Here is a 20,224-nt window from a genome sequence, read left to right as displayed (position 1 = left end):
CGCACTGCAGCCAACACACTGTGTTTGGAAAGCTCTGGGTTAGCGGCTCATGAATGGTGGTTTTTCCACCTCCCATTTCCTTGCAAGAGTAATAAAAAGTATATATTAAAAATCCCCACTTACAGTATTTATATTGCAGTTACTTGAATGTTTTTATTAGTTTTAACACAGGAAATTGACTAGCAGGGGATTCCAGGCAGAGAGAAGGAAGGCCAGCTTCTCTCAGATCGCAATTGATATTATTATTATTATTATTATTATTATTATTACTATTATATAAAAGGTAAAGGTAAAGAACCCCTGGACAGTTAAGTCTAGTCCAAGGCGACTCTGGGCGCTCATCTCGCTTTCAGGCCGAGGGAGCCGGTGTTTGTCCACAGACAGTTTTCCAGGTCATGTGGCCAGCAGAAGTAAACCACTACTGGCGCACGGACAACTGTGACGACTGCCAGAGCGCACAGAAATGCCGTTTACCTTCTCGCCGCAGCAGTACCTATTTATCTACTTGCACCGGCATGCTTTGGAACTGCTAGGTTGGCAGGAGCTGGGACAGAGCAATGGGAGCTCACCCTGTCGCAGGGAATTGAACCGCCGACCTTCCGATCTGACTGGGTTTCCCCAGCCACTCTGGGCAGCTTCCAACAAATTAAAACACAGCAAGACATCAAACATTAAAAGCTTCCCTGCACAGGGTTGCCTTCAAATGTCTCCTAAAAGCCAGATAGAGCGGTACCTCGGTTTAAGAACAGCCCTGTTTACGAACTACAGCTTCAGGTTACAGACTCCGCTAACCTAGAAGTAGTACCTCCGGTTAAGAACTTTACCTCGGAACGAGAAGAGAAATCGCGCAAGGCCCCATTAGCTAAAGTGATGCTTCAGGTTAAGAAAGGACCCCCAGAACGAATTACTGTAAGTTCTTAACCCAAGGTAGCACTGTATTCGGTTTACAAACTCTGCAAAACTGGAAATAATGTCTTGGTTTGAGAACTTTACCTCGGTCTACGAACGAGGGCAGTGCCAAAGAATGCTCCAACTACCGCACAACTGCGCTCATTTCACACGCTAGCAAGGTTATGCTTAAAATTCTACAAGGCAGGCTTAGGCAGTATGTGGACCGAGAACTCCCAGAAGTGCAAGCTGGATTTCGAAGGGGCAGAGGAACCAGAGACCAAATAGCAAACATGCGCTGGATTATGGAGAAAGCTAGAGAGTTCCAGACAAACGTCTACTTCTGCTTCATTGACTATGCAAAAGCCTTTGACTGTGTCGACCACAGCAAACTATAGCAAGTTCTTAAAGAAATGGGAGTGCCTGATCACCTCATCTGTCTCCTGAGAAATCTCTATGTGGGACAAGAAGCTACAGTTAGAACTGGATATGGAACAACTGATTGGTTCAAAATTGGGAAAGGAGTATGACAAGGTTGTATATTGTCTCCCTGCTTATTTAACTTATATGCAGAATTCATCATGCGAAAGGCTGGACTAGATGAATCCCAAACCGGAATTAAGATTGCCGGAAGAAATATCAACAACCTCAGATATGCAGATGACACAACCTTGATGGCAGAAAGCGAGGAGGAATTAAAGAACCTTTTAATGAGGGTGAAAGAGGAGAGCGCAAAATATGGTCTGAAGCTCAACATTAAAAAAAACCAAGATCATGGCCACTGGTCCCATCACCTCCTGGCAAATAGAAGGGGAAGAAATGGAGGCAGTGAGAGATTTTACTTTCTTGGGCTCCTTGATCACTGCAGATGGTGACAGCAGTCACGGAATTAAAAGACGCCTGCTTCTTGGGAGAAAAGCAATGACAAACCTAGACAGCATCTTAAAAAGCAGACACCACCTTGCCGACAAAGGTCCGTATAGTTAATGCTATGGTTTTCCCAGTAATGATGTATGGAAGTGAGAGCCGGACCATAAAGAAGGCTGATCGCCAAAGAATTGATGCTTTTGAATTATGGTGCTGGAGAGTCCCATGGACTGCAAGAAGATCAAACCTATCCATTCTGAAGGAAATCAGCCCTGAGTGCTCACTGGAAGGACGGATCCTGAAGCTGAAGCTCCAATACTTTTGGCCACCTCATGAGAAGAGAAGACTCCCTGGGAAAGACCCTGATGTTGTAAAAGATGGAGGGCACTAGGAGAAGGGGACAACAGAGGACGAGATGGTTGGACAGTGTTCTCGAAGCTATGAACATGAGTTTGACCAAACTGCGGGAGGCAGTGGAAGACAGGAGGGCCTGGCGTGCTATGGTCCATGGGGTCATAAGGAGTCGGACACGACTAAACGACTAAACAACAACACAAACGGAAGCCGAACGGTGGAAGGGCACCGGCAGCGGGAGGCCTCATTAGGGAAAGCGTTCCTCGGTTTAAGAATGGTTTCGGTTTAAGAACGGACTTCAGGAACGGATTAAGTTCGTAAACCGAGGTACCACTGTAGTTGCTTATTTCCTTGACATCTGGTGGGAGGGCATTCCACAGGGTGGGTGCCACCACCAAGAAGGCCCTCTGCCTGCTTCCCTGTAAGTTTGCTTCTTGCAGGGAGGGAACCGCCAGAAAGCCCCCTCTCCTCCTGTCGCTTCCAGCAACTGGAGTTCAGAAACACCGCTGCCTGCAAGCATAGAGGGCAGGGCAGAGCCATCGTATCTGGCAGCCATTGACAGCCAGGCCTTCTCCAAGAGTTTGTGAAATCTTATTTGAAAGCCAGGCAGCGAGTTGCATGCTTTAACTCGGCGCATACACGAAGGAGCCCTTTCTCTGATCTGTCCTGATTCTTCCAGCCTTGCCCTTCAGGGATGCGCTAGGAGAGAGGGAGGAAGAAAGCCTGTTTCTCTCCACGTCCTTCCATCCATCCTTCTGCAAACCTCTCTCATGTCGCCTCTTCCTCGCTGCCTCTCTAAACTGAAGAAGAAAAAACCCAAACGCTGCGCGCTTTCCCCGAGTTGCCATATCCCCGGGATCGTTTCGGCGGCCCATTTCTGAACCTTTTCCAACCGATTCCCCGGCGCACGTGTGAAAGGAATTTGGGGGCGGGCGGGGGTTGGTGTGTGGGTCTCTCTCTGCTGCGCAAATCTCGGGAGGGGGCGCTGCGGAGCGCCCTGGGCTAGGAGGCCGGCGGCGCTCGGAAGGCGGTGACGGCGCCCAGCGGGAGGAGGAGGAGGAGGAGAAGGACCCGTCTGTGGCCGGCGATGTCGGACCCCGGCACCTGGGGGTCCCCGCTGGGCGCCCTGAGCCAGCTCTCAAAGAGGTAATTAAGGCGGAGGCGCGCGGCCAAGGAGCGAACGAAAGGCGCCGGGGCGCTTCCGGGCGCAATTACGCACCGAGCGGAGCTGCTTTTTTGGAGAGGGAGGGGAAGAAGCGCCTTGCCGGAGGGATGGCGGGAGGGGGGGTGTTGCTTGCTGAGAGTTTGTGCCCATCCTCCCCGGGGGTGGTGTGCAATGCACAAACAGCCCCCCCCCCGCATGGGTGCTTTTTTGGGGACGTTCCCAGGCGCGCCAAGCTTCCTGGGTTAGAGGGTTGCAAAAAGGTTTAACAATCACATACCCAGAGGCGCCTCTCCCCTCTCGCCTGCTGTGTGTGTGGGAGGGGGGGGGGCTTTTGTGCAGGGAGCCCCCCACCTCTGAAATACCATCTTGTACTCTAATTTCTGGGCTGTGACTTTTTTATTCATATATTATCCACTCGAAGGTCCACCATCTCCTTCTTTTGTGTTTCTATCTCTCTGTCTCTCTTGCTGAATAACAGGTTGGCTGTTTCTCCTCCTTTCTCTCCCGCCTCTCCCCCCCCCCCGTTAATCTGTGTGCGTTTGTACAGATTAGGACATAATCCCCTCGGCCAGATTGTGAGGGGGGCGGGGGGGGGCTGGTTTGGACCTGGAGCATCCGAGGTCACCGATCTCCTTTGGGCTCCAGCTTCCTCCTTCCTCCTTCCCACCCGCCAAAAAAGGCAATGTGAGGTTTCAGGGGGAAATTCACCCCCCATAAAACAACTGTCCCGCTCCCTAAAATGAACCCTAGATCATTGGTGTGTGTGTGGGGGGGATTTTTCTCGGGTGAGCAGCAAGGCTTGTTCCTGAATCAAGCTCCAAGGATGTGGGGGTGGGGGGTGGGGGGCAGAATTCCAGGAATGTGGTGGGGGAGGAGGATACTTTCAAGGATAGTGTTGATGCCCCTCTGAGGCAGGAATGAGGTCCGGCCGCTGCTTTGAACTGGTTGGCCACTCTGAGGACAGGAAGCCTGACTGGATGGGACCCCCCTCGGGTCCTGATCCAGAAGCCAAGCTCTTCTCCGTGTTGCTTAGGATTCCTCAGTGGAGCTTCTTTGAGCAGAGGCAGTCTACCCTAGGATGGTGGAGACGCAAGGCTTGTTTTGGCTCTCGCATTCCGCTTGCTGGTTTCCCTTTGGGTGACCACTGGCGAGGACAGGATTTTGGGCTAGGCAAGCCCCTTTGGGCCTGATCCTGCTGCCACAGGGGGCTTCTCCTAGGTTCTGATCTGCAGCTTTAAAAAAGGTAATGGATCAGTTCAGTGGTTTTCAGTGGCCGTGCTGGCTGCATTCTCTCATACAGTATATATAATTTGATTTTAAAATGTATAAACATTTAACAAAATCAATTAAAAATCCATAAAATGAGATTACAGTGGTACCTCGGTTTATGAACACAATTGGTTCTGGAAGTCTGTTCATAAACTGAAGCGTTCATAAACTGAAGCGAACTTTCCCATTGAAATAAAATAAAAAAATTCTATTTCACTGTATTTCACTGTATCTGAAGAAGTGTGCATGCACACGAAAGCTCATACCAAAATAAAAACTTAGTTGGTCTTTAAGGTGCTACTGAAGGAATTTTTTTATTTTACTTCGACCCAGACCAACACGGCTACCTACCTGTTTCCCATTGAAAGAAATGGAAAGTGGATTAATCTGTTCCAGACGGTCCGCGGAGTACTTAAACTGAAGCGTACTTAACCCGAAGCATGGGTGTAATTGGTTCCGGAAGTCTGTTCATAAACTGAAGCGTTCATAAACTGACGCGAACTTTCCCATTGAAAGTAATGGAAAGTGAATTAATCCGTTCCAGATGGGTCTGCGGCGTTTGTAAACCGAAAATTCGTAAACCGAGGTGTTCGTAAACCGAGGTTCCACTGTACTGTGAATCTCAAGACTGCCCCCTCCCTCCTCCATGGGTCTTAATAACAATGTTTTACAACTGCATATATCAGTTCATATCCAGATTTTTCCATTGGTCTGAATTGTCCATAGCTTTCGTTCCTCTACAAGGGTGGCTAAAAGCCTGTTGGTGTTTTCACCTGGCCACAATTGTCTTGTAAATAAATGCGTTCTCCATTCACTGTCAAGGCAGTAGATGCAGAACTGCGCTTGACTCCGACTTTTGGGCGTTGGATCGGTCACTGTGAGGCAGGGGCACGAACTGGAATAAAATATGGGGGGGGGGTCAGGTAAGACCTGCCTCACATAACTGATCGCAAGATGCGGCACATTCAAGTGGCAATGCCCATCCAAGTTGGGTATGTGTGTGTGGCGCCCCCTCAAATATTTTATGGGGGGGAGGGGAAGGGACTTCGGCCCCTAGGAGCTGGCTTCCTATGCTGTGAGGACAGGTCCGGATGAGGCCCTTTTGGCCAGATCCAGCTGCTGCAGGGCAACAGAAAAAGGAGGCAAATATAGATTGTATCTGAGAAACACTCCTTGGCCAGGCTTCGAATAACTCTTGCAACGTTACAAAGACTTCGGATATATTGGAAAGGACTATAATTCGGATGAGCTATATAATATGCAATTGATGAAGATATTTAAAGGACCCGCGGAGGGGAGGAGGGAATTTGGAAGCACCTTGTTCTGTTTTGAAATTTAATTGTGTGAAGCGTGTGATTTGTTTCGTAAAACCAATAAGAATCATTTCGAAAGGAAGATAAAAAGGAGGCTATTCGCAACTGTGGGCCGCTCAACTACGCGGTGAGATTTAGCGATGGGCATCAACTTGGATGACTCTAAAAAGGAGATTATACAAATCCAGGCAAGGCTCGGTAGATACTAGCCAGTGGCTCTGTTGTCACTGCTACAGGCTATAAATGCCTTTGAACGATGATGCACTCAGGCCTGGGTTTGGGGCTTCCGTTTTGGGGCATCTAAGCGGACACTGTGACGACAGGAGTTGGGACTAGATGGCCTGATCCAGCTTCTGCAGGACTCTCCTTACAATCGCTTTGTGGAGAGGTAAAATAAAGGGGTCACACTTGCCCCATGGAGCCACGATAGTTTTTCGACGTAGATCAGTGTTCGAAATGCGCCAGGCGCATTTTGCACCTGGCCGCCAGCCCCTTGCGACTGAGTGAAGATGCCCGGGTGGCCAGGATGGCACCTGACGTCTCCGCCATCTTGGGGGTCCTGGGATCTGGACCGTTTTCGCACAACAATACCCCCCACTTTGTAGGATTCCATCCATTCTATTTTATCCGTGCCGCCGGAATGGATTTCAGGAACCGCATTGGAAAATAGCGACTTTGGAGCTATCCAACCCACAAATGGCAACGAAGCATTCCGTTTTGGCAACTGGGACCCTGGTCTAAGGAGCCGTTTGGCGCTTAGCTTATATATCTGAGTTTCTAATGCTCTTAAAATGCTCCCACCTTCATCACGGAGAAATAATAATGATGATGATGATATTCATAATTTATATCCCGCCCATCTGGCTGGGCGGCTTCCAACAGAATATTAAAAACACGGTAAAACATCAGGCATTAAAAACTTCCCTAAACAGAATCATAGAATCCTAGAGTTGGAAGAGACCACAAGGGCCATCCAGTCCAACCCCCTGCCAAGCAGGAAACACCATCAAAGCAATCTTGACATATGCCTGTAAAAGCCTCTGCTTAAAGACCTCCAAAGAAGGAGACTCCACCACACTCCTTGGTAGCAAATTCCACTGCCGAACAGCTCTTACTGTCAGGAAGTTCTTCCTAATGTTTAGGTGGAATCTTCTTTCTTGTAGTTTGAATCCATTGCTCCGTGTCCGCTTCTCTGGAGCAGCAGAAAACAACCTTTCTCCCTCCTCCATATGACATCCTTTCATATATTTGAACATGGTTATCATATCACCCCTTAACCTTCTCTTCTCCAGGCTAAACATACCCAGCTCCCTAAGCCGTTCCTCATAAGGCATCGTTTCCAGGCCTTTGACCATTTTGGTTGCCCTCTTCTGGACATGTTCCAGCTTGTCAGTATCCTTCTTGAACTGTGGTGCCCAGAACTGGACACAGTACTCCAGGTGAGGTCTGACCAGAGCAGAATACAGTGGTACTATTACTTCCCTAGATCTAGATGCTATACTCCTATTGATGCAGCCCAGAATTGCATTGGCTTTTTGAGCTGCTGCATCACACTGCTGGCTCATGTCAAGTTTGTGGTCTACCAAGACTCCTAGATCCTTTTCACATGTACTGCTCTCAAGCCAGGTGTCTCCCATCCTGTACTTGTGCCTTTCATTTTTTTTTTGCCCAAAAGATGGCTTCTAAAAGTCAGATAGTTGTTCATTTCCTTGACATCTGATGGGAGGGCGTTCCACAGGGCAGGAGCCACTACCAAGAAGGCCCTCTGCTTGGTTCCCTGTAACGCTCCTTCAGGTCTACTGGGCCAAGGCCACTGAGGGCTTTCAAGGTCAGTACCAACACACTGAATTGTGCTCTTCCCATCTCTGCTATATAGAAAACTCGCTGTACCCTAAAAATTTGCTGCTGTCCCCCTTGGGCTTGGGGGCTGCTGCTTCCACCTCCGAGTTCAGCCTCCGCCCCCAACATTTCCCAGATTCTAATATTTTTCCATCTCCCCTCTAAAGTAAACCCAGCAGCGTTCTGTTGGGACTTACACCTGGGTTAAGCGTTTCTCGGATCGGGATCAGGGCTGGATTGAGGTTTGATGAGGCCCTTAGCTCCTGAAGGTAACGGGGCCCTTTCTGTGCCCAGCTATCCTTTGTCATAGAATCCTAGAATCCTAGAGTTGGAAGAGACCACAAGGGCCATCCAGTTGAACCCCCTGCCAAGCAGGAAACATCATCAAAGCATTCCTGACAGATGGCTGTCAAGCCTCTGCTTAAAGACCTCCAAAGAAGGAGACCCCACCACACTCCTTGGTAGCAAATTCCACTGCCGAACAGCTCTTACTGTCAGGAAGTTCTTCCTAATGTTGAGGTGGAATCTTCTTCCTTGTAGTTTGAACCCATTGCTCCGTGTCCACTTCTCTGGAGCAGCAGAAAACAACCTTTCTCCCTCCTCTATATGACATCCTTTTATAACAACAAATGGTCACTTTTTGTGTGTGTTGAATATAGGCTAGATGAAACAAAATATTAAAAAAATCCTTCCAGTAGCACCTTAGAGACCAACTAAGTTTGGCATTGGTATGAGCTTTCGTGTGCATGCAGACTTCTTCAGCTAGATGGTCATTTATGGACCTCATAGGTATCTAAAGCCGTTTGCACATCACAAAATATGTATTTTATCAAAGTCATTGTTGAACTTATCTTATATTTGGGAAATGTACATCCAGTTTCTTTTTCTTTAAATTTTTTTGGGGCCCCCAAGAAAGTGGGGCCCTAAGCTAGAGCTTGTTTAGCTTATACCAGGCATCCCCAAACTGCGGCCCTCCAGATGTTTTGGCCTACAACTCCCATGATCCCTAGCTAACAGGACCAGTGGTCAGGGAAGATGGGAATTGTAGTCCAAAACATCTGGAGGGCCGAAGTTTGGGGATGCCTGGCTTATACTTAAATCCGGCACCGATCGGGATCGTATTATTTTAAAATAAGATAAATCTAAAGGTTTCTGCCTGACTCTCTGAAGTGTTGTCTGGCTCTGTTTTGCAGGGCCGAAGGCCTGCGATTGGAAACTTCCTTTTTTATTTTTAATCGGCTGCTGGGTCCTTTTGCAACCGAAGCGCCTCTCCGCGCCACGAGCGGAAGAGGTGGCTATGCCTGCTCTCTTTGCAGCTGGGCCTCCGTTTCTGCAGCTCTCGCTTCCCCCAGGAAGGCACACACACACACACCCCAATTATACTGACCCCCTTAATTCTTTCTTTCTTTCACACGCCCCCTCTGTGAGAAATATAAACTGCCAAACTCTCCTCCGCCCTCCCTTTCTTGTGGCTAAGTCTCCACACACATCATACTTTTAAAGCACTCGGCTTCCACCAAAAAGAAATCCTGGGAACTTTCGTTTCAGGGTGCTGGGAATTGTAGCAGTGCGAGGGATAAACTACAATTCCCGGTGTTATTTTTCTTTAAAGGTGCAGCTGGTTTTGAGATTGGTTTTCTTCTACCGTATATGGAAGTGTTTGTTTTTGGAAAACACCATTCTCGTTTTGAATAAGCGAAGCGGCGCAAGGCCTGTTTTTTATTCCTGTCGCTGACCTCTGTTGTGAAATTGAGGGGCGGTCTGTTAATGGAACGGAAAGGGAATAAATTTGCAATCGATTTAATCGGCAAATCCCACGGTTGGGAGGGAGGAGGAGGGGGGCGGCTCTCAGTGGCTGCTAGCTCTCCAGGTCGGAGGCGGCGATGCTTTTTCGAACCCCACTTGAAGACCCGGGAAAGAGCCGAGTTTGAATCCTCCCACGGCCCTCGGAAGCCAGCCGCTGCCTCTTCTCAGCCTGGCCCACTTTGCAGGGCGGTTGTGCAGCCTGGCCCACTTTGCAGGCGCGGAAGCCACACCCTTAAGTTCCTTGGCCGATGAGTGCGATCGAGGAGCAGGACTTGGGGTGGGAGGCAGCAAAATCACGCTTTCATAGAATCATAGAATCATAGAGTTGGAAGAGACCACAAGGGCCATCCAGTCCAACCCCCTGCCAAGCAGGAAACACCATCAAAGCATTCCTGACAGATGGCTGTCAAGCCTCTGCTTAAAGACCTCCAAAGAAGGAGACCCCACCACACTCCTTGGTAGCAAATTCCACTGCCGAACAGCTCTTACTGTCAGGAAGTTCTTCCTAATGTTGAGGTGGAATCTTCTTCCTTGTAGTTTGAACCCATTGCTCCGTGTCCACTTCTCTGGAGCAGCAGAAAACAACCTTTCTCCCTCCTCTATATGACATCCTTTTATAACAACAAATGGTCACTTTTTGTGTGTGTTGAATATAGGCTAGATGAAACAAAATATTAAAAAAATCCTTCCAGTAGCACCTTAGAGACCAACTAAGTTTGGCATTGGTATGAGCTTTCGTGTGCATGCAGACTTCTTCAGCTAGATGGTCATTTATGGACCTCATAGGTATCTAAAGCCGTTTGCACATCACAAAATATGTATTTTATCAAAGTCATTGTTGAACTTATCTTATATTTGGGAAATGTACATCCAGTTTCTTTTTCTTTAAATTTTTTTGGGGCCCCCAAGAAAGTGGGGCCCTAAGCTAGAGCTTGTTTAGCTTATACCAGGCATCCCCAAACTGCGGCCCTCCAGATGTTTTGGCCTACAACTCCCATGATCCCTAGCTAACAGGACCAGTGGTCAGGGAAGATGGGAATTGTAGTCCAAAACATCTGGAGGGCCGAAGTTTGGGGATGCCTGGCTTATACTTAAATCCGGCACCGATCGGGATCGTATTATTTTAAAATAAGATAAATCTAAAGGTTTCTGCCTGACTCTCTGAAGTGTTGTCTGGCTCTGTTTTGCAGGGCCGAAGGCCTGCGATTGGAAACTTCCTTTTTTATTTTTAATCGGCTGCTGGGTCCTTTTGCAACCGAAGCGCCTCTCCGCGCCACGAGCGGAAGAGGTGGCTATGCCTGCTCTCTTTGCAGCTGGGCCTCCGTTTCTGCAGCTCTCGCTTCCCCCAGGAAGGCACACACACACACCCCCCAATTATACTGACCCCCTTAATTCTTTCTTTCTTTCACACGCCCCCTCTGTGAGAAATATAAACTGCCAAACTCTCCTCCGCCCTCCCTTTCTTGTGGCTAAGTCTCCACACACATCATACTTTTAAAGCACTCGGCTTCCACCAAAAAGAAATCCTGGGAACTTTCGTTTCAGGGTGCTGGGAATTGTAGCAGTGCGAGGGATAAACTACAATTCCCGGTGTTATTTTTCTTTAAAGGTGCAGCTGGTTTTGAGATTGGTTTTCTTCTACCGTATATGGAAGTGTTTGTTTTTGGAAAACACCATTCTCGTTTTGAATAAGCGAAGCGGCGCAAGGCCTGTTTTTTATTCCTGTCGCTGACCTCTGTTGTGAAATTGAGGGGCGGTCTGTTAATGGAACGGAAAGGGAATAAATTTGCAATCGATTTAATCGGCAAATCCCACGGTTGGGAGGGAGGAGGAGGGGGGCGGCTCTCAGTGGCTGCTAGCTCTCCAGGTCGGAGGCGGCGATGCTTTTTCGAACCCCACTTGAAGACCCGGGAAAGAGCCGAGTTTGAATCCTCCCACGGCCCTCGGAAGCCAGCCGCTGCCTCTTCTCAGCCTGGCCCACTTTGCAGGGCGGTTGTGCAGCCTGGCCCACTTTGCAGGCGCGGAAGCCACACCCTTAAGTTCCTTGGCCGATGAGTGCGATCGAGGAGCAGGACTTGGGGTGGGAGGCAGCAAAATCACGCTTTCATAGAATCATAGAATCATAGAGTTGGAAGAGACCACAAGGGCCATCCAGTCCAACCCCCTGCCAAGCAGGAAACACCATCAAAGCATTCCTGACAGATGGCTGTCAAGCCTCTGCTTAAAGACCTCCCAAGAAGGAGACTCCACCACACTCCTTGGCAGCAAATCCCACTGCCGAACAGCTCTTACTGTCAGGAAGTTCTTCCTAATGTTTAGGTGGAATCTTCTTTCTTGAAGTTTGAATCCATTGCTCCGTGTCCGCTTCTCTGTCCGCTCCGTGTCCGCTTTGCGTTTGGAAATGTGGGCTCGGTAGGTTGGCAACCCTCGGGAGCAGAAGCGCGGGGGTGGCCTGTGCATTTGGCAGTGGTGGGGCGCCCCAGAAGCAACTGTGATCCACTTGTGTGTGTGAGAGGCCAGGATCCGCAGAGGAAGAGCCTCCATTTCCTGTTTGCGCGGCTGACGAGAGAAGGCCCTGGCAGCTGCTGTGCTTTGTGCAACGGAGCCTCCGGGGGCCGATTTGATCTTCCTTCCTTCCGCCTTCCCCCAAATGCCGGGAAGGGGCTGCGTGACTCAGTGGTTAGAGCACATGTTTCGCTTTCAATTAACTTCAGTTACATATAGCTTATAACATTTAACTCACTCAGTACATACACCACAAACACTAACTTCTGGTTCTCCTCATTGTGTTATTCTACATTTTGCTGATCTGTACACAATTTGTTGCCATCGTCTTCCTTTCCCGTTGATTATCAAGAAGATTCTATACTTTCTCTGTCTTTCAAGATTCATTCTAGGTCTGCCAGGAGATTGATCCTATCGCGGTAGCCTTTTAATATATTCCTTAAATACTGTCCGTTCTTTATTGACTTTTCATACTGAATGTCCGCATCTTCTCCCTGTCATCCTTGTGAGTTGTAAATATCCTATCATTTTCGCCTGCCATTCCGTTTTGGTGGGGATGTTATATCGCCTTTCGAATTCTTTGCTATTAAAATCCTAGCCGCTGTGGTTGCGTACATAAGAAGAGATCTAAGATTTATCTTTCATTTCCACAGACATGATACCCAACAGGACGCTTTTGGGTTGCTGTTTTTTGGAAATGAGGATTTGAAAATATTTTAAAGTTCATTATATATAGTGTCCAATAGTGCAATTCTTATACAATAGTTCAATTCTTATAGTGCAATTCTTATACATTTAACTTTCACAACAAAATGGTCAAAGGTCTGGAAACGATGCCTTATGAGGAACGGCTTAGGGAGCTGGGTATGTTTAGCCTGGTTAAAGGGTGATATGATAAAGGTAAAGGGACCCCTGACCATTAGGTCCAGTTGTGACCGACTCTGGGGTTGCGCGCTCATCTCGCATTATTGGCCAAGGGAGCCGGCGTATAGCTTCCAGGTCATGTGTCCAGCATGACAAAGCCGCTTCTGAGCGAACCAGAGCAGCACATGGAAACGCCGTTTACCTTCCCGCTGTAGCGGTTCCTATTTATCTACTTGCATTTTGACGTGCTTTCGAACTGCTAGGTTGGCAGGAGCTAGGACCAAGCAATGGGAGCTCACCCCGTCACAGGGATTCGAACCGCCGACCTTCTGATCAGCAAGCTCACAGCGCCACCTGGGTCCCCTGGGTGATATGATAGCCATGTTCAAATATATAAAGGGAGAAAGGTTGTTTTCTGCTGCTCCAGAGAAGTGGACACAGAGCAATGGATTTAAACTACAAGAAATAAGATTCCACCTAAACATTAGGAAGAACTTCCTGACAGTAAGAGCTGTTCGACAGTGGAATTTGCTGCCAAGGAGTGTGGTGGAGTCTCCTTCTTTGGAGGTCTTTAAGCAGAGGCTTGACAGGCATATGTCCAGAATGCTTTGATGGCGTTTCCTGCTTGGCTGGGGGTTGGACTGGATGGCCCTTGTGGTCTCTTCCAACTCTATGATTCTATGATTCTAACAACCCTGCAGGGTAGGCGAGGCAGAAGCCAGCCCTCAGGGAGAGCTTCCTGGCCGAGTGGAGAGAGTTGAACTCTGGTCTCTCCTGGGGCTCTAACCACTAGACCACACTGCCAACCATCCCTGTAGCCCTGGAGAACCCCTGCTGCTGCCTGTCAGTGTAGGCTAAATAGAGTTACAGTGGTACCTTGGCTCCCAAACGCCAAAAACCCAGAAGTGAGTGTTCCAGTTTTCAAATGTTTTTCGGAGGCCGAACGTCCAACGCAGCTGTCGGCTATTGTTTCTGGGGCGCCTGCACCAATCAGAAGCCACGCCTCGGTTTCCGAAAATTTCAGAAGTCAAACGATTTCCAGAATGGATTAAGTTTGGCGCTTTTGTTTTTGCTATTTATTTTGCGTTTTTGTTTTTGAGGCTTTTTCGGTTCATTTGTTTTTGTGACTGTGTGGAACCCAGTTCAGCCACTGATTGATTGATTGATTGTGTGACTGCAAAAAATGGATAACAGCCGCTCATCCAAACAATGATTGTCATCAGTGCAGGTAAAAAAAATAAAAAATTAATTTTTATTTTATCATCTACAGTACTGTTCTATTTATTTTATAGTACAGTACATTGATTATTGTTTTCATTTTATGGATCAATGGTCTCGTTGGATAGTAAAATTCATGTTCAATTGCTATTTTAGGGGTTGTTTTTGAAAGTCTGGAACGGATTAATCTGTTTTGCATGACTTGCTATGGGAAAGCGCGCCTTCGTTTTGGAACGCTTTGGTTTCGGAACGGACTTCCAGAATGGATTAAGTTTGAGAACCAAGGGACCACTGTAAATAGAACTGCCTAAGGCAGCTTCCCTTTATTTTATTTTATTTTTATATTTTTAAATAAACTTTATTGTATTTTTTAAAAAAATACCAAAAAAGCATAAATTAAACATTATATCCAAATCTTCAAAAAAGAAAAAGAAAAAAAATACACAAAACAAACAAACAAAAAGACACAAAACAAAACAAACAAAAAGACACAAAACAAAACAAACAAACAAAAAGAATCAGTCTTCAATTTGCTATCATTCTTTTCCTTCCTTCCTTCCTTCCTTCCTTCCTTCCTTCCTTCCTTCCTTCCTTCCTTCCTTCCTTCCTTCCTTCCTTGCAGTCTCTTTCTTTCTGTTCCGGAAAACCACTTTGAATCCCTGCTATATGACTTGACTTCCCTCTATCTCTTTGCGGCTTCGATGCTTCTCTTAAGTGACACGTATTCTGTCTTCATTTATTAAAATCAGCCCCCCCCCCAATTATATCTCTGAAATTATTCTAAGCACAACCAAGTATTGCTTTTGGAACCACATTTTGCCAGCTAGTTTTTAAAGCAATCCAATTCCTTTGTTTTTTTACGTTTGTCGCCCGAGTGATCTCTTATTAGTTCCGTCATTTCTTATTAGTTCTGTCGCACAACTTTAATTGCCCCTCGTCTTTTCTCGGTATCGACTCGCATTTCCAGTATTTTGCTGTTAGCATTCTAGCCGCTGTTGTCGCGTAGAGAAATGTGCTTTTCATTTGGGGTGCTTATCGATATGCAGAGACCCTTTGGCACTAGCCTGGCAATCATGAGGTCTGGAACCTTGCTATGTTTTTTTTGGGGGGGGGCGACTGCTTTGGGTGCAAAATGGGGCTTGGGTGCCAATTCTGGCGAGGGCCGGAACCTGCAGGGGGCCGCTGCGTTCCGTCAGTTTCCTGCGTGCCCGACTTCCTCCTTCGCCTCTCCCCGCCGGCGGTTACATAACCGGACAACGGCTGGCTCTGCCTGCCCTCCTCACCCTATGATGTAACCGGGCATCGCACCAGAGACAGGCATATTGCAGAAAGTTAGGGTGTGTGTGTGGGGGGGGTCTATGCCATTTGTTCTGTTCTAGTCTGTTGTTGTTGTTTAGTCGTTTAGTCGTGTCCGACTCTTCATGACCCCATGGACCATAGCATGCCAGGCACTCCTGTCTTGCACTGCCTCCCGCAGTTTGGTCAAACTCATGTTGATAGCTTCGAGAACACTGTCCAACCATCTCGTCCTCTGTCGTCCCCTTCTCCTAGTGCCCTCCATCTTTCCCAACATCAGGGTCTTTTCCAGGGAGTCTTCTCTTCTCATGAGGTGGCCAAAGTCTTGGAGCCTCAGCTTCACGATCTGTCCTTCCAGTGAGCACTCAGGGCTGATTTCCTTCAGAATGGAGAGGTTTGATCTTCTTGCAGGCCATGGGACTCTCAAGAGTCTCCTCCAGCACCATAATTCAAAAGCATCAATTCTTCGGCGATCAGCCTTCTTTATGGTCCAGCTCTCACTTCCATCCATCACTACTGGGAAAACCATAGCTTTAACTATACGGACCTTTGTCGGCAAGGTGATGTCTCTGCTTTTTAAGATGCATCTTAAAAAGCTGTTCTAGTCTAGCTGTGGTCTAAACCACAGAGCCTAGGGCAGGGATGGGCAAGCTTTTGAGCTTGGTGTGTCAAAATTTGCAAAAATCGAGCATAACTCGGGTCGTGTGTCACTTCGAGAAAAAAACCACAATTTCACGATATATATAATTTAAATAACAAAAATGTATACAGTAATTGTAATATATAACTGTATTTAAATAAACCAATAACTAATTATTTAACCAAACCAAACCAAAAACCCCTTATTTATCACAAAGTGCCCAGAGTTGTTGAGCTTTTTGAGGGGAGCTGCTGACCAAAGATTTGGAGGTTTTTGGGGGTGCAAAAGTTGCTTTGCTTTTGGGGGGGTGCCCCAAAGCGACTGCGCTTTTTTTGGGGGGGGGGGAAGAGAACATAAATAAATGACGAATAATACCTTCGCTGGAACTAACACGCAGCACCGACATGGTCTGCCAAAGCGCCAAAAAACCCAGCACAGAACGGGTTAAAAAAATGAACGCTGTTACACCCAATCATAGTCTGCCAAAGCGCCAGAAAAAAACAGCACAGAAAGGGTTAAAAAACCAATCTCTGGCTACCAGCAACAACAACAACAAAAAGGGATCTGGGTTTTAACAGGGGAGACAAGCTGTAGGAATAGTGGGAGAACAAATTGGGGGGGGGGACAACAACAACAGCGCGAATGGGCCAATGGGGCGCGTGCCACCAGTGAGGGCTCTGCGTGTCACGTCTGACACGCGTGTCATAGGTTCGCCATCACTGGCCTAGGGCTTGCCGATCGGAAGGTCAGTGGTTCGAATCCCCGAGACGGGGCGAGCTCCCATCCTTCAGTCCCTGCTCCTGCCAACCTAGCAGTTTGAAAGCACGCCCAAAAGTGCAAGTAGATAAATAGGGACCGCTCTGGCGGGAAGGTAAACGGCGTTTCCGAGCGCTGCTCTGGTTTCCCCAGAAGCGGCTTACTCACGCTGGCCACATGACTCGGAAAAACTGTCTGCGGACAAACGCCGGCTCCCTCGGCCTGAAAGCGAGATGAGCGCCGCAACCCCAGAGTCGTTCTGGACTGGACTTAACTGTCAGGGGTCCTTTCCCTTTCCCTTTTTAGTCCGTTTGACTTCCGAAATGTTCAGAAACAGGGGCGCGGCTTCCGATTGGCGCAGGCGCCCCGGAAACAATAGCTGAAAGCCGCGTCGGACGTCCGGCTTCTGAAAAACGTTCGAAAAGCGGAACACTCACTTCTGAGTTTTCGGCGTTTAAAAACCAAGGCATTTGGGAACTAAGGCATTTGGGAACCAAGGTGTTTGAGATCCAAGATACCACTGTATATTAAAAAAACCACACAGAATTATTAACAGGCAATGTAATTCTCTGCAGGGAGACCTCGGTTCTAATCTCAATAGTAGCTCAAGGCTGCCACTGTTGGACTTTTGAAAACTGCTGTTGCAAGTTGCTCTGTCTAAACCACAGAGCCTAGGGCTTGCCGATCGGAAGGTCAGTGGTTCGAATCCCCGAGACGGGGCAAGCTCCCATCGTTCAGTCCCTGCTCCTGCCAACCTAGCAGTTCGAAAGCACGCCCAAAAGTGCAAGTAGATAAATAGGGACCGCTCCGGCGGGAAGGTAAACGGCGTTTCCGAGAGCTTTCCAACATTAGGTGTTAATTTTGATTTTTATATTTGCAGGCATCGTCTTTTGTCGGGGAGTGTATTTTCCCACAAGGTTCCAGACATTAGTACTGCCAGTTGTTCTGATTACTGTATTTTCATTATCTTGGAAACAGATGTGCTAGGGCAGGCATCCCCAAACTGCGGCCCTCCAGATGTTTTGGCCTACAACTCCCATGATCCCTAGCTAACAGGACCAGTGGTCCGGGAAGATGGGAATTGTAGTCCAAAACATCTGGAGGATGCCTGTGCTAGGGTGTGAAAGACCCCAGGACTTACAGGCATAGGGCGGTTCACACATTTAATTAAATGCCAGTTGCTTTAATTATTTTATGTATCTTGGACACAAATGTGCTCGGGTACCTTGACAGCTCCAAATAAAATGCACTTTTGAATCATTATTAAAATGTATCTTGTGATTTTAGGGACCCAGGTGGCACTGTGGGTTAAACCACTGAGCCTAGGGCTTGCTGATCAGAAGGTCAGCGGTTCGAATCCCCGCGACGGGGTGAGCTCCTGTTGTTCAGTCCCAGCTCCTGCCAACCTAGCAGTTTGAAAGCACCTCAAAGTGCAAGTAGATAAATAGGTACTGCTCTGGTGGGAAATGATTCTATGATTCTATTCTATGGGATTCTATGATTCCCATCGTTCAGTCCCTGCTCCTGCCAACCTAGCAGTTCGAAAGCACATCAAAATGCAAGGAGATAAATAGGAACCGCTACAGCGGGAAGGTAAACAGCGTTTCCGTGCGCTGCTCTGGTTTGGCAGAAGCGGCTTTGTCATGCTGGCCACATGACCTGGAAGCTATACACCGGCTCCCTCGGCCAATAATGCGAGATGAGCGCGCAACCCCAGAGTCGGTCATGACTGGACCTAATGGCCAGGGGTCCCTTTACCTTTACCTTTATCTTGTGATTTTATTTTGGAGCTTTATGCTGAGAACCACCCTGCGATTTACGGGCACAGGGGGTTGAAATTTACAGAGAAAATTCCGGCCAAAAGCTAGGAATCCGGGTAGACTGCCTCTGCAGCTGGAGGTTTTATTATTATTATTATTATTATTATTATTATTTATTATTATTATTATTATTATTAATCTGTGAAGGGTGCTGACAGCTGCCTCTCTGGGGGTGGGATCTCCCCCCTGAAATAACCCTTGCAATTAACCCTTGCATGTCTGTCTTTGCTTCCAGCTGCCGAAGGAGCAACCGGAAAAGTTTGGTGGTGGGGACCCCGTCGCCGACCCTCTCCCGCCCCCTCTCCCCGCTCTCGGTGACGACAGGTAAGCTGGGTGCAGAAAGCGGGGCACCCTAGGGCTCCTCCTCCCTTGTGTGCTCCTTACATCTCCATCTGAATAGCCCCCTCCCCATAATTATATTCCAAGCCATCAGCAAATAATTGCATTATGCTTCACGCATCATTTTTTAAAAAATGAATCTTTCTTGATTTAAAAGCAACGCACAAGAAAAGTTTTAAACAGGGAAAGTATAAAGAAAAAATGGTAGAAAAATAGATTCCTGAGAGCAGGCCATCCAGCCTCCGTTTAAAACACCCAGAAGCCTCTACCACCTTATGAGGAATTTTAGAGCAGGAAGGGCACCCCCACGGTCATCTATCCCAACCCCGAACAAGCGCAGCTAAGGACGGTTTGCTTTTTTCCTCTCTGCAGCCAGCAGCAGCAGCCCCCTCGACAGCCCCCGCAACTTCTCCTCTGGCACGTCGGCCAGCTTCCCCTTTGCTCGCAGGTAAGAGTCCCGCCCGCCAGGGGTGGCGTTGGCCGAAGCGAAGTCCCCAGGGCGGACGGCAAAACTCCTGGGTTTGGGGAGGAGAGCAACCCAGCCAGCGAAGCCGTGGGGGGGGGAGCTTTTCCCCAGTCCTGTCCAGAGCCTGAGCCTGGGGAAATTTCGGCCGCTCTAACCACTGAACCATCCTTCCCCGAGCAGCACCTTTGCTCTCCTTTCCCCCTTCTGCCACTCTTTTCACGCGTTGGGAGATTGCAAACTTTCCGGGCATTGGCTTCATTGGTTCTTTCACAGGGGAGCGGGGTTGGGATGGATGAACTTTGTGGGTACCTCCTGACTCAGAAAATATCTGCTTCTAAATGCACAGGCATATCCCGGATTTGGGAAGGGAGGGTCTTGGAAGGAAGGTACCTTGCATCCGTTTCAGAGTCTCACCTCTTGCCTCTGGGCCGCCTCTCTCTCCCCCCCCCCCCCAAATTTCTCTTTTTCCGCCTTCGCTTCCGGATGATGCGCTACCCATTCCTGTCCCAGCCATGCTCCTCGGACTGACAGGTGATTGGCGTTTCCAAAACCACTTTATTCGCTCTTTGGTTTCGTCGCCAGCCACTCCGGAGATAAACTTTTTAGATCCTGCGCCTTAAAGGTGGAAGGAGTTCCTATCATTTAATCATGGAGGAACTGCGGCTGGAGTTGTTGGAGTTGATACTCTGGATTAGAGAAAAACTGAAAATGAGATAACCCCTCTTGTGCTTTTTGCGTAGAAAGGAAAACGAATTGATCTATTTTGGGATTTCCTAACAAAGTAGATCACTTAGGATCAGGTTGGAGTGGCTGGGGTGC

General features: G+C 48.1%; 1 protein-coding gene across 1 annotated transcript in view; it reads left to right on the top strand.

The window, feature by feature from the left end:
- MAST3 (microtubule associated serine/threonine kinase 3) overlaps positions 1 to 20,224 on the top strand; it is a 55,607-nt gene that overhangs the window by 7,785 nt on the left and 27,598 nt on the right. Inside the window, exons 4-6 of the mRNA XM_088671372.1 lie at positions 18,836 to 18,924; positions 19,312 to 19,387; positions 19,916 to 19,936. Of these exons, the coding sequence (XP_088527498.1) occupies positions 18,836 to 18,924; positions 19,312 to 19,387; positions 19,916 to 19,936 (186 nt within the window). The remainder of the gene's footprint in view (positions 1 to 18,835; positions 18,925 to 19,311; positions 19,388 to 19,915; positions 19,937 to 20,224) is intronic.

This window comes from Zootoca vivipara, chromosome 6 (assembly GCF_965207765.1).
Source record: "Zootoca vivipara chromosome 6, rZooViv2.hap1.1, whole genome shotgun sequence".
Classification (NCBI taxonomy): domain Eukaryota; kingdom Metazoa; phylum Chordata; class Lepidosauria; order Squamata; family Lacertidae; genus Zootoca; species Zootoca vivipara.
Note: the sequence above shows the minus strand (reverse complement) of the source record. Positions and strands in the feature narration are given on the sequence as shown.